The sequence below is a fragment of the Tursiops truncatus genome, chromosome 1 (genome assembly GCF_011762595.2).
Source record: "Tursiops truncatus isolate mTurTru1 chromosome 1, mTurTru1.mat.Y, whole genome shotgun sequence".
Lineage (NCBI taxonomy): Eukaryota > Metazoa > Chordata > Mammalia > Artiodactyla > Delphinidae > Tursiops > Tursiops truncatus.
Genome location: NC_047034.1, coordinates 172,239,050 through 172,252,528, shown reverse-complemented (window position 1 = coordinate 172,252,528; position 13,479 = coordinate 172,239,050). Strand labels below are relative to the sequence as shown.

At 46.3% G+C, this 13,479-nt stretch overlaps 1 protein-coding gene and 1 long non-coding RNA gene across 2 annotated transcripts in view; both read left to right on the top strand.

Annotated features, from left to right (window-relative positions):
• The first annotated feature begins 3,247 nt into the window (after positions 1-3,247).
• The window catches only part of FHAD1 (forkhead associated phosphopeptide binding domain 1), a 139,021-nt gene continuing 128,789 nt past the window's right edge, over positions 3,248-13,479 (top strand). Inside the window, exons 1-2 of the mRNA XM_073804661.1 lie at positions 3,248-3,373; positions 7,848-7,954. Of these exons, the coding sequence (XP_073660762.1) occupies positions 7,862-7,954 (93 nt within the window). The 5' untranslated portion in view covers positions 3,248-3,373; positions 7,848-7,861. The remainder of the gene's footprint in view (positions 3,374-7,847; positions 7,955-13,479) is intronic.
• LOC141277133 (uncharacterized) lies at positions 7,972-9,094 on the top strand. Its single transcript, XR_012327931.1, has 2 exons — positions 7,972-8,391; positions 8,678-9,094. It is a non-coding gene; the product is annotated as an uncharacterized lncRNA (long non-coding RNA).

The window sequence follows — 13,479 nt, the reverse complement described above, 5'->3', positions numbered from 1 at the left end:
GTCAAGGACAGCCCAGGGAAGGTATGCGGCTGAATGAGATTTTATGGGGCAGAGGTCCTGCAGGAAAGAAGCCCAGTGGGTGGCAGGAGAGGTCCGTGGCGAGCCCCAGCTACCCCCTCCTGGCTCAGCCCCCTTCCCCTCTTGCTGCGGGCACTGCCGAAACTTCAGGACAGCCGGAAGCCCAGATGGTTCAGGACTGAGGGAAAGCAGGTGGTGAGCATGGGTGTCTCATGGCTGTGACACCTGTCACCTGTAGTCCCGGGGGAAAATACCTTCCCATCACAGTCATCTAGATTCAAATCTTTTTCTGGCTGTGCCACCTTGGGCACATACCTCCATGTCTCTTAAGCCTTATTTTCCTGTTCAAGTGGGAGTGATTTGATAGAAATAATACCCATCACGACAGTTTTGAGTGCTTCTCTGCTGAGCTCACTGTTCCAGGTGTTTCACACACACCTACTGCCCCAGGTTATGGTGAGGATTAAATGAGATGATCCACAGGAAGGACTGAGACAGTGCCCTGCAGGTGGAAAGCCCAGAGTTAGCATCACTCGCTCCAGTATTATGAGGACAGCTGGGAATGACGAAGCTGGGACCTGAACCCTGGCCTTTCACACACCAGCATTCTGATGCTGATGGAGATACAGTGCAGCCTTGGTAGCCACCCAGAGCTCAATAAGATTGATTGATTACAGGCAACACCAAGGAGCCCATATAATCTAGAAACCTCTTTTTTTTTTTTTTTTTTTTTTTTTTGGCCATGCCGTGTGGCTTGCGGGATCTTAATTCCCCCACCAGGGATTGAACCCGGGCCACGGCAGTGAAAGCACCAAGTCCTAACCAGTGGACTGCCAGGGAATTCCCCAGGTGCAGTATTTTTAACACCCCATCGTTGCAAAGTACCACTCTCGCTCAGCCCAGGACATGCTATTATAAAGCCGTGAGTTATTGGGGTATTTTATTTTCTGTTTTTGAAATTTAAGTGGATGACATGGAACTGGGGTTTAAGACTTTCACACACCCTCTGAGATGACTGTGCCAACCTGTGGGGAGCGGCAGGATACAATCAAGAGTTGGCAATTTCTGCTCCAGGGAGTCTGAATGTCAGCTTTGTTCTCCGTTTTGTATTTCGTCATTGAGAGATGGACTAATGGCAAATATGCTCTCCCAAGCCTATCGGGGGGCCGTGGGCTGCTCCGGCTCCAGGCTGGCCTGGATGGGCTCCGTAGGGTCTGGCTGGCAGTGAGCAGGGTTGTGTTCTGTGCTCATGTTGATGACACTGAAGACAAGCATGGAGATGGGGGTGGGGCTGGGGAGGGCCATGGCTACAGAAGCCTAGGTCCTGGGGTAAGGACAGTTCAGCTCAGCAGCTCAAGAGGTAGGAGGCAAGGCTGTGGGCGGGTGGCAAGGGCTGCCCCTGTTCATTCACTCATTCATTCATTCAGGCACTGTTCTAGGTACTGGTGATACAGTAGTGAACAAAAGAGAAAAAAAATCCCTGCCCTCATGGAGCTTAAGTTGGAGGGCAGGGGGGTGTTGGGAGTGGGGAGACTGACAACAAATAAGATAAGGAAACTAAATAAATAGCACGTTAGAGGAGTGGTAAGATGAAGGGAAGAGCAATAGCGTGAGGTGTTTGTTTTGTTTTGTTATTCATGTTTTTTGGGGTTTTTTTGGTGGCGTCATGGGGCTTGCAGGATGGACCAGGGATCGAGCCGGGCAGTGAAAGCACCGAGTCCTAACCACTGGACCGCCAGGGAATTCCAAGACCATTTTAAATAGGGTGATATTTGAGTAAAAATCTAAAGGAGCTGAAGGAGATCCCTGGGGGAAGTGCCTGGTAGGGAGAAGAAACAGTAACTGCAAAGGCCCTGAGGCAGAAATGTGCCTGGAGAGTTGAGTCTGACCCTCTCTGTTCATCTGAAGTTACCACTCAGGGCCCCAGCCTCTGTGGTCACTCCTCATACTTTCCTAGGGTCTTTCTGGTCGAAGGAAACTAACCCAGGCAGAACCTTCCAGGCAGACTGAGGGCCTGGAAGAGATTTCCAGGGTCAAGTTCTGGGAGGGCTCTGCGATTCAACTGCAGGGTTGAATAAATCCTGAGGTTTTGCCAAGGTTTTAACAAGGAATTTGCAAGAATGCAACAAATTCATTCCTGGACCATGCTCCAGAGCTGCTTAATCAGAATCTCTGAGGTTTGTGCCAGGGAATGTGCATTTCTAAGAGCCTCTAGGCATGTGGGAGCATCTTTACCACATATTCCATCACATATCGATTTCCATGATTTTTCTCTCTTATATCTTCTTCTAATTGACTAGAGTGGAGTCTGCCATCTTTCATCTTTCTTAGATGAATATTTTGAGTTTGTCTTGGGGCACCTTGTCAGTCATTTCCTGCCAGGGAAATGAGGCATTCTGTAGGTAGTCAGCGGGGCTGTTCTGCTCCCACACCAAAAGGGTTGATCTGAAAAAGGTGACATGGGGTGAGGGGAGATAGTTGGGATTTGCATGTCTTCTCCACACGCTCCTTCCCCCCAGTCCCGTGCCCATGGCGGGTGCGGGGGGGCTTCTTGAGGATCTGATCCAGGTCAACACTGGGGCCACCGTCTGACACTTGTAGGGACTCAGGTGATGTTTGTAGAAGTAAAGAACACATAAATGAATAAACGTGAGTTTTGACAGGGAAGGACAGGAACAGTAAGGTTGTGGGCTTGTAAATACCCTTTCCCTAGCACGTGGAAGAATCTCTCATTCTTTCAAAATTGTTCCTTCCACCCCACCCATCTCCCATCTCCACCCCCACCCCCAGAAGTGATGGTCCCCCCAGCTTACTCTATTTTCTCCTCCACAACAGAGAGAACTAGAGATTCGGGTGGGACGGGGGTAGTAACCTCCAAGCTTCTCGTGGTTCAGCTCCATTACCCTCCCACGCCTGACCACCCCCTCCTCAACGCACCTAGCCTAGAGCTAAGGTCAGTAGGAAGGATTCTTGAGTCTGCTCCTTCCCCGCTGTAAAACTTTGGGCTACTTCTGTGAACACTGAACCCGTTTCCCCATCCTTGAAACGGGGCTGGGGACCTCTACGCGGCAGGTCGGGGAGGGCTCGCAGCGCTGCAGCGGGCTGTAATTGGCTGGGTGCTCCCAGCGCACCGCCCCTCGTCCTCTAGCGCCGCGCACGCCACGCCCCTCACCAGCACGGCCGGCTGGGTGGCGTTGCCGTGGCGACGCGCGTACACAGGCCGGGCCGGCGCGGCCGCCGGCTGGAGACTCCGCGGGAGTGCGGCCCGGCGGCCTCGCCCAGAGCGGGCCCGGCGCCTCCCGAACGGTCAGGGCTCTCGGCGGAGGACGAGGCGTGGGCTTCTTCCTCTGGCCAGGTGAGAGCGGCGCGCGAGGAGGCGGCGGGCGGAAACCTGGGCCGGAGGAGGCCATCCCTGCGAAGTCAAGGGCGTTGGGGTAGGCAGGGGACCCGGCCCCACCCGAGTCCGAACTCTCTGATCCAGGCTCGGGTCGCCAGGAGCACCCCCAGAGAAGGTGCCCCAACACCAGCCGTTCCTTCCTAAGTGCAGCCCCTACCTCGTCCCCCAGGGTAGCCGGCACGGGAGCTTTAGGCCTCTCCTGGGCACCAGCTCTTGGATGTCCTGTGGGTATAGCTGGGATTAAGAGAGGAACCCCTGTTTCCCCTGATTTATGGACAACACCCACCCAATGGTCACACACACACACACACACACACACACACACACACACACACACACACCGCCCCTTACCTGAACTCTCCTTCTTTAAGGAACTTGGAGGCCACTGTAAACCTCAAAAGAAAGTTCGCTCCTATATCCCAATTCTGAGCCGTCCAAAGTGGTCAGGGGGGATGCAGATGATTGAAGCTCTTGCTCTTTACCGTGGCTGGTGCTCCATGGCACTGAGTAAGAACGAATTCACAGAGCTAAACACATTCAAATTACTTTTACAGTGTTTTCAGGCAAGGAAGTGATGCACAGGGCAAAGTTAATGTGGAGAAATATTGTCCAATCCAAAAGCTAAAGAGAGAGAATTTAGGTTTTCCAAGGAGTCATCTAAGATAGATACTGACAGGAAAAATGAAAGGTAGTTACTATCAAAGCTTCCTAGCCAGCTGGCTGTACTGACTTGCTTTGAGGTGTCGTTTGTATTTTCATTCACTCAGCAAGTGTTTACCAAGCACCTACTATGTGTCAGGTGCTGTCCCCCCCACCGCCCCCTACCCTGGAGAAGGGGTAATGCACAGAACTGGCAGGAACTGCAAAGGGTCTGACGTTTTACCCTGTTTGAAAGTTAGTAAGAGCCTGCCCAGCTTATAGTTCCTGGCAGAAGACAAGAGACTCCTGGGCCAGAAACAAAGAACTTTATTACTCACAGCACAGCCGACGTAACAGGCAGCCAGAGCTGCATACGCACATTGGTTCCTGTTGCCCAGAAAGTCCCTCGGGGTGGTGCAGAACAGCCAGTGTGGATGCTGTGCCCACAGTGGGTCTGTGTGCCAGGTAAGGAACTCCAAACTTAGGAAACTGCAATCTTTGAAAGGGGCTGCTAGCAAACCTGCCCAACTTTTGCCCCAGAAGGAGCCGTTATCTTTATTATAAACATTACCTATATCCTCCCAGGCTGTTTGCCATACAAGCATTCTCGGAAAGTTAGTGCAGGACAAAATCTTTCAATGCCTTTGCTCTGAAGATGGGTACAAACACAAAATACCCACGAAGAATCGCTTCTTAACAAAATGAACACAGTTCTGGTTTTCCAGGAACATATATCTTAGTGAAAGAGAAACAAACAGCAAGCATAACTAAATAAAGGAACAGAACATGTCAGAGAATGATAAGTACAAGGAAGGAAACACATCAGGGGAAAACCAGCAGGGGAATAACATGACTGAGGGTGCCTTTAGCCAGAGTGGTCAGGTGGTTGCCCCAAGGGGGGACGTCTGAGCAGAGAGAAGACCCCAGCCTTGGGGACGTCTGGGGTGAGAGCTAAAACACAAATATGCGCATGATCCAAGTTTAAGTTTTAGATTAGTGGCGTTTCCTGTGGTTTTCCTGCAGAAGAGACATTTCTTGAAAGTTTACATTTTAGATTAATTCGACTTGAATGTGTTGCTTGATAACATGGTTCTCTGCAATTGAAGATTAATAACTGAGGGCAACAGAGCATGGTTCTTTGGGAAGAGGAAATGTCTTTTCCCCTATATACATGACAGCGAACTTAATAAAATTTATTTCTCATTATATGAAAGTATATACATATATTTATTTATTTATTTATTTTTTTTTTGCTGTACGCAGGCCTCTCACTGTTGTGGCCTCTCCCGTTGCAGAGCACAGGCTCTGGACGCACAGGCTCAGTGGCCATGGCTCACGGGCCCAGCCGCTCTGCGGCATGTGGGATCTTCCCAGACCGGGGCACGAACCCGTATCCCCTGCATCGGCAGGCGGACTCTCAACCACTGCGCCACCAGGGAAGCCCGAAAGCATCAATATTTGTGGGACATCCACAGGCCTCAAAGTTTACAAATATAAACTATCCTGCTTATTTTTATTTCTCTTACCCCCAGGTAGGGTCTCATCTTCCTTTCGGAGGATAGAATGCTGGTTTCAAGGACTTTCTTTTATTACATGTCCCAAGTGTCAGCAGACAGTGCAATTCCCCCACCCCTACTCTGCCCCACCAGCAACAGTGGAGGTTTGTACACTGGTTACATGCAAAGGCCCAGAGTTGTCACACACTTACTCTTGTGTGACCTTAACTTCTCTGAGTCTCAGTTTCCTCATCTGTAAAGCGGGACAATCCTGACACCTACCTCGCAGGGTTGTTCTGAGGATGAAAAGAGGCCATGTGTGTAAAAGGACAGCCCAGTGCCTGGCACTTAGTAGGGATTCAGTGATGAAATGATGATGGAAATGTTGATGGAAAGCAGAGCCAGACCGGAGACCCTCTACGGTCACACCTAGATGATTTTTGTTTTTATCCACAGTCTAACAACTTCACACTTCAGTGACCTTTCAGTTGAAAAGAGAGTTCGGGGACTTCCCTGGTGGCTCAGTGGTTAAGAATCCGTCTGTCTGCCAATGCAGGGGACACGGGTTCGAGCCCTGGTCCAGGAAGATCCCACATGCCTCGGAGCAACTAAGCCAGTGCGCCACAACTACTGAGCCTGCACTCTAGAGCCCGCGAGCCACAACGACTGAAGCCCACGCACCCTAGGACCCGCGTGCTGCAACTACTGAGCCCACGTGCTGCAACTACTGAAGCCTGCACACCTAGAGCCCATGCTCCGCGACAGGAGAAGCCACCGCAATGAGAAGCCTGCGCACTGTGAGGAAGAGTAGCTTCTGCTCGCCGCAACTAGAGAAAGCCCGCATGCAGCAATGAAGACCCAACACAGCCACAAAAAAAAAAAAAAAAAAAAAAACCAGAAAAAAAAGAAAAGAGCCTTTCTTTGACATGGCATTGAGATGGATCAGAATTCAAATATCAGGTGAATTATCAACATCTTGGAACCTACTGAAGTTACTGAAATTTTTATGTTTTAAAAAACATGTGTAGGGCTTCCCTGGTGGCGCAGTGGTTGAGAATCTGCCTGCTAATGCAGGGGACACGGGTTCGAACCCTGGTCTGGGAAGATCCCACATGCTGTGGAGCAACTAGGCCCGTGAGCCACAACTACTGAGCCTGCACGTCTGGAGCCTGTGCTCTGCAACAAGAGAGGCCGCGATAGTGAGAGGCCCGCGCACCGCGATGAAGAGTGGCCCCCGCTTGCCACAACTAGAGAAAGCCCTCGCACAGAAATGAAGACCCAACACAGCCAAAAATAAATAAATAAATAAATTTTAAAAACATGTATAGGATTTACTTTGAAATGCATTAAAATATAAAAGGTATAGATGGGTAAATATGTGATAAAGCAAATATAGCAAAATGTCGATTGTAGAATCTGGGTGTTGGTTATATAGAAGTTCACCATCCACTTCCTTCAACTTTTCTGTGTGTTTGACATTTTCATAATAAAATGCCAGGAAAAGATACGTACAGAGTCTTGACCATACAGCCAAGCTATAATCTTGATATTTTGTCTTTGGAAATCTTTTTTTTTTAACCTAAATATATGAAGGAGTGCGGTGACTTAAAAAGAAAGTATCTTCTAATGCCCATTTCCTTGATGACTGACTCTTCCGCACTGTAAGAAGCTCTGTAGAAGTTGGGGTTCCTTGAGTCAAAGTTCAGAAGCCCAAGATTAATAACAGTCGTAATCACAGTAGGACAAATGGGGGTTTAGTGTAGCAATCCCCATTCTAGATGCTTCACATTTAATCCTCACAAAACTCTTTGGGATACAGAGTATTATTAGCCCCATTTTACAGATGAGGAAACAGAGGCATAGAGAGAGAATAAGTAACTCACCCAGAGTCACAGAGCTAGTAAGTGGTGGGTTAGTAACACTGAGCACTTGATTCTGTCAGATAACTAACCCCAAACTAAGCTTAATGGGAGGTGGAGAGCGGTTATCAGTGGAATTCAGATTTGTTTGGGTTTTTTTTTTTTTTGCTATTGCTTGTTTGTGCTCTGAGTTACATAAAGGATGTCCTCTTGTGATCAGAACCAAGCTCATCTATGCCGGATATCACTGTTAAAAGGACAGTCTTAAAAATGTGAGGAATTCTAATTGTGATCACTGTTAAATCCAGCTACCCACTCCTACCTCTGCTGACTTCTCCTGTGGACATTATGGTGTATTCCATTCATTCTAAATATGATATTGAATAATTAGAGGACTGTATTTTTCTAACAGAATTGTCTTCTGTAAACCTTTTATAGGGGAAGCAGAGAGTATGAGGGCCTATCTAAAGAGCGCAGAAGGCTTTTTTGTCCTGAATAAAAGCACTACGATTGGAAAGCATGAAGATTCAGACCTTGTTTTAGAGGTAAGACCTCTTCCTACCCAGTCCCCGACCCTCCCTACCCCTCACGCCACCAAAAGTCCTCACTGTTCTGTGGACTCCAATCTCTTCTAAAGCACAGCCTCTGGCTAACAGTCCCAGCCTTCCTCGGTGTGCCACCAGTAACCAGTCCCCGCATGTGCTGGGTCTCCCTGGCACGTGTGGTGCGAATGAGCACAGTGCAAAGTGCGATGGGCCCTCTGTCCTTTGCTGACTGTGTCTGCGGTGTCCCACCCTGATGGCGCGGGTTGGAAGGTGGGCATAGAGCTGATGCTTGACCTTCACCTGCTCCGCGTCCGGCAGCCACGGCCACCTGAAGTGCCCAGCTTGAGCAATGGCCTCTCGCCCTTTCCAGCGCTTCTGGAGACTGTGGGCCCCTCGGAGCCGTCCCCCGCCCCCACACCTCCAAGTAGTAAATCAGGGTAAGCCCCGGGCGTGGCCTCAGCGCTCTCTCATTTCCTTTCATTCTCTGAATTAACTGTGGCTCGGTCCACATTCCCAGCTCATTGACAGCCAAGGAAGTTGGAAGAAATTGTAAGTAAGGAATTATAAAAACAGTGGCTTGGAGCCTTTTAAAATTTTGAAAGGGATTAAAATATTGAAGCAGAAAGAGAAATGCAATGGAATCCCTTTACGACTGTGAAAGGCAGACCTCTCTCAGACTTCACTCGACAGATTTTTTAAAACTTTATTTTGAAATAATTATAGATGCACAAATCGTAGAGAGAATGGCACGAAGCATGTGTGGAGTTCTGTGCCATTTTACCACGTGTGGATTTGTGTGTGGCCATCAAGATACAGAAGTATTCCATCATCAGAGATGTCCCTTGTGATATGCCTTTTATAGTCACAATTCCTCCTCCCACCATCGTCCCCACGCCCCTAAAACCACTCATCTGTTCTCCGTGTCTATAATTTTCATCATTTATGTATGACCTTTGTGATTGATTTTTTTTTTTTTTTACTCAGTGTAATGCCCTTGACATCCATTTAGGTTATTAGCTTGTTCTTTTATTGCTGAGTAATAGTCCACGGTATGGACGTATCACCTATGTTTAACCATTCACCTTTTGAAGGACATTTTGATTCCATTTGGGGCTATTACAAATAAATCTACTATAAACATTTGTGTACAGGTTTTTGTGTGAACATAAGTTTTTATTTCTCTGCGATAAATGCTCAGGAGTATGATTGCATGGATTAACATATGTGTTAATATATATTCGGTTTGTAAAGAAACGGCCGGGCTTATCCAGCGTGGCTGTACCATTTTTCATTTCCACCAGCCACGTATGAGACACATCCTCACCAGCAATTAGCGTAAACACTGTTTTTCATTTTAGCTGTTTTAGTAAGTGTGTAGTGGTATCTCATCATAGTCTTAACTTGCATTTCCCAAATCGACAGTGATGTTAAATGTCTTTTCATGTACGTATTTGCCTTCTGCATATCCTCTTCGGGGAAATATCTCTTCCTGTCTTTTAAGCACTTCTCATCGAATTGTTTGGTTTTTTACCATTGAGTTTTGAGAATTCTTTATGTATTTTAGATGTGAGTCCCTTGTCAGATAGATGGTTTGCAAATATTTTCTCCCATCCATAGCTTGTTTTTTCATTCTCTTAGCAGAATATTTCACAGACCAAAAGTTTTAATTTTTGATGAAGTCCAGGTAGTTATTTTTTTCTTTTATAGATCATGCTGTTAGTGTCATGTCTAAGAACATGCCACCAGGTCCCTGACCCTGAGGATTTTCTCTTATGTTTTCTTCTAAGTGTTTTATAGTTTTATGTTTAAATCTATGAACCATTTTGGGTTCACTGTTGTTTATGATGTGAGATTTAGGTCAAAGTTCATTTTTATTGCATGTGGACATTTAGTTGTTCCAGAGCCATTTGTTGAAAAGACTATCCTTTCTCCATTGAATTGCTTTTGCAAGTTTGTCAAAAATAATCTGGCCACACTTTGTCTGGGGGCTCTCTCTTGGTTCCCTATTATGTTCATGGATCTATGTGTCAGTCCCTCTACCATTATGACACAGCCTTGATTACTGTCGCTATACAAGTCTTAAATCAGGTAGAGTGATTCCTCCCACTTTTCTTTAAAAAATTTTTTTAACCTATTCTAGTTCCTTTGCCTTTCCATTTCCATTTTAGCATAAGCCTGTCTGTATATACAAAATATCATGCTGTAATTTTGATTGGAATTGTGTTTAATCCTATATATCCATGTGAGAATAATTGATATACTCCTACATTTTCTTCCAATTCATGAACATGGTATATTTCTCCATTTAGTCAGTGTCTCTCATGAGTGTTTTGTAGTTTCCAGCATACGAGTCCTGTACATGTTTTTTGTTAGATTTACACTTAAGTATTTCTCTCTTTTTTTTTTTTTGAGTGATTGTAAATGGTATTGCATTTTTAATTTTGGTGTCCACATGTTCATTGACAGTATATGGAAATTCAGTTGATTTGTGTATGCTTCTTGGTATCTTGCAGCCTTAACTGCACTTTCTTATACAAGGGCTTGTGTTGATTTCTTGGGATTTTATACATAAACAATCACGTCATCTGCAAATAAGAACAATTTTATTTCTCCTTTCAGAAAAGGAGATGTGAATGCCTTTAATCTTCTTTTCCTTGCTTTGTTTCCCTGGTTAAGACTTCCAGGACTCTGCTGAACAAGAGCAGTGTATAAATCCTTATATGCACTTGTTCCTGACCTTAGGGGAACGCAGTCAGTCCTTCACCGTTAAGTACGAGGTTAGCTGTAGGGTTTTTCTACATGTTCTTACGAAGTGCGAAATTTCCCCCCTTATTCCTCGTTTTCTGAGAATGTTTATTGTAAACTCAACAGATTTAAAGATAACTCCATGAACCTCCCCGTGAGATTCTCCTCCATGATACGGTCTCCCTTCAAGGACACAGAAAACCTGTGCAGTGTGCAAAGTGGGAGGAAAAAGAAGAAGCAGCAGCACTGTAGTTTCTTCTTTATCCTAACAAGGCATAGATTTGGGGTAGTTTTATTTCCTGTCTGGCTAAAGTAGGGACAGAGATCTCTGTTTTGAACCTGACTATGATATTAGAAAACTGTAGTAATTTTTAAAAGCACAGGCTTTGGAGATAGACAGACCTGGGTTTGAATCTCATTAGGCTACTTTGTGGCTGAGTGACTTCAGCCAAATTACTTAATCACTCTGAGCTCCTTTTCCCTGTCTGTAAACCCCTTACCTCACAGGGTTATTCTGAGGATTAAGTGAGAAATGCACCTAAAGAGCCTGGCATGTGGTGCTCAGTAAATGACACAATGATCATTATTATGGTCGCATAAAACAGAGACTGAGAAGAATCCTCAGAGGTGCACAGGGTTGAGATGAGGATCCACTGACATTAATAAGCCATTTGGAAACGGGAACCAATGAGGACAGTTATTAACTAGACAGAAATTGAGTTGCATTCATTGTATAAAAATAATTGACTGCTGACTGCTCCTCGGACTTAGCTTAAGAAATACGTCACTGGGCTTCCCTGGTGGCGCAGTGGTTGAGAGTCCGCCTGCTGATGCAGGGGACACGGGTCCGTGCCCCGGTCCGGGAAGATCCCACATGCCGCGGAGCGGCTGGACCCGTGAGCCATGGCCGCTGAGCCTGCACGTCCGGAGCCTGTGCTCCGCAACGGGAGAGGCCACAGCAGTGAGAGACCCGCGTACCGAAAAAAAAAAAAAAAAGAAAAGAAAATAAATACATCACTGCTGCCAGCTACAGTCACATTGATTTATGAAGGAATCAGTTGCATTTCCGGAAGCACGAGCTCATTTGGGATCCCTGGAGGACAGCTGATACATGAATTGCCAAGCGTTTTGGGGATAGACTTTTGACGGGCGCTTCTGTCTTCTCTTAGACAAATCATCTTCCCAAAGCTTAAATGGGAGAGGAGATTTGCTCTGAAGAGGGGTGTGGGGACATGGGTCCATTTTGAAGAATTGAAACCTATAGACATATCAACATTTTCCAGTTTTATAAAACAAGGTAAAAGTTGCCCCTCTGCTGACTTCACTGGGCCTTTCTGATCAGAAGAATCACCCCTGATCAGCTACGAGCCATCCCGAGGAATAATTCAGTAGTCAATTTATAGTTTATGTTATTGAGGCCACTAGAGGTCATTCCACTAAATAAAATTCAGGGATTTATATTAATAAAAAGTCATCCTTGCAATTACCCAGAGGTTACATCTAGCAAATAAAAAAGATTGTTTGTTTTATTTGCCTGGATCAATCCTAAAGAACAGGCAGTCATGCTTCTAAAGATCTCTTCTCATCAGCAAGGCTGACATGTTGTTTTGACTATTGGTATCGTAGTATTTCAACATCATTTACTCTTTCCAATAATGGAAGGTAGTTACATACTTCTTGTTTTTAAAAATTGGGAGAAAGGAAAATATAAGGAAGAAAATAACAGTCATTTGTAATCATTTGGCTCAGGGAAAAATCAATATTGATATTTGCAGGGTTTTCCCGTCCAGGCTTTTTTTCTATATCCTGTAAGGAGTTTGGTTCCCTAAAGGCAATAGGAAGCCTGTTTATAGCCAGACTAGTGAGAACTGTTTATAGTCAACAGTGATAACTGTTGTTATCACTCATTATTTGCACAGTATTTACCCAGAGCCTCAGCACCAAGCCAAGTCTAGGGGCACAGCGATGGCAGAACTGGACCTGGTCCCTACAATCAGGAAGCTGCCAGGAGAGAGAGAAGTAAGTCAGATGATCCCACAAAGGTGTGACTAATTCCATTCCAACATTGGGGCTGTAAAGGAAAGGAATATGGAAGACAAGGAGGACTTAACTAGACAAAAGGAGAAGGGAATGGCATGTGCAAAGGCCCTGGGGTGGAAGAGCATATTGTGAGCCCAAGGGACTGAGAGAAAACCAGGGCGTCCAGAGTCAGAGTGGGAAGGAGGAGGGCTAAGTGACAAGTAGGCCTCCTTCATGTCACCGTAAGGGTTTTGATCTTTATCTGAAAAGCGATGGGAAGAAGGCTTGAAGGCTGGTAAACAAGGGGCAGACCTGCCAGTGAGCATCCCGGCTGCTGTGTGCAGACGAGCCACCAGGAGCTCTAGTCACAGTCTCCCCTCTCCCGTCTTACACGGCTCAGAAGCCTCAGCCTTGCCCGTTTCACAGCTAAACCTTGCGAGTTGTAATTTATGTGATTTGATGTGTCTTGTAAACTGTAGTTTTTAGAGTTGGATATGGCTGTTATCTAAACGCTGCTGAGAAAGGGGCTCAAGTCTTCCAGAATGAAGAAACACCAAGCCAGTGGTTGTTGGATTTTCCATATGTTTAAGAGTGGTTGTTAAACATGAACTCCTAGACATTCTGACCCAGTGGGTTTGGGGTAAGGCCCAGGAATCTTCACATTTATATGCTCCCCAGGGTCAGGTGGGGGGAATGGAGTCCCCTGGAGTTGGTTCCAGGACCACACTTCGAGAACCCCACCATCAGTGTTCCCTCCCTCT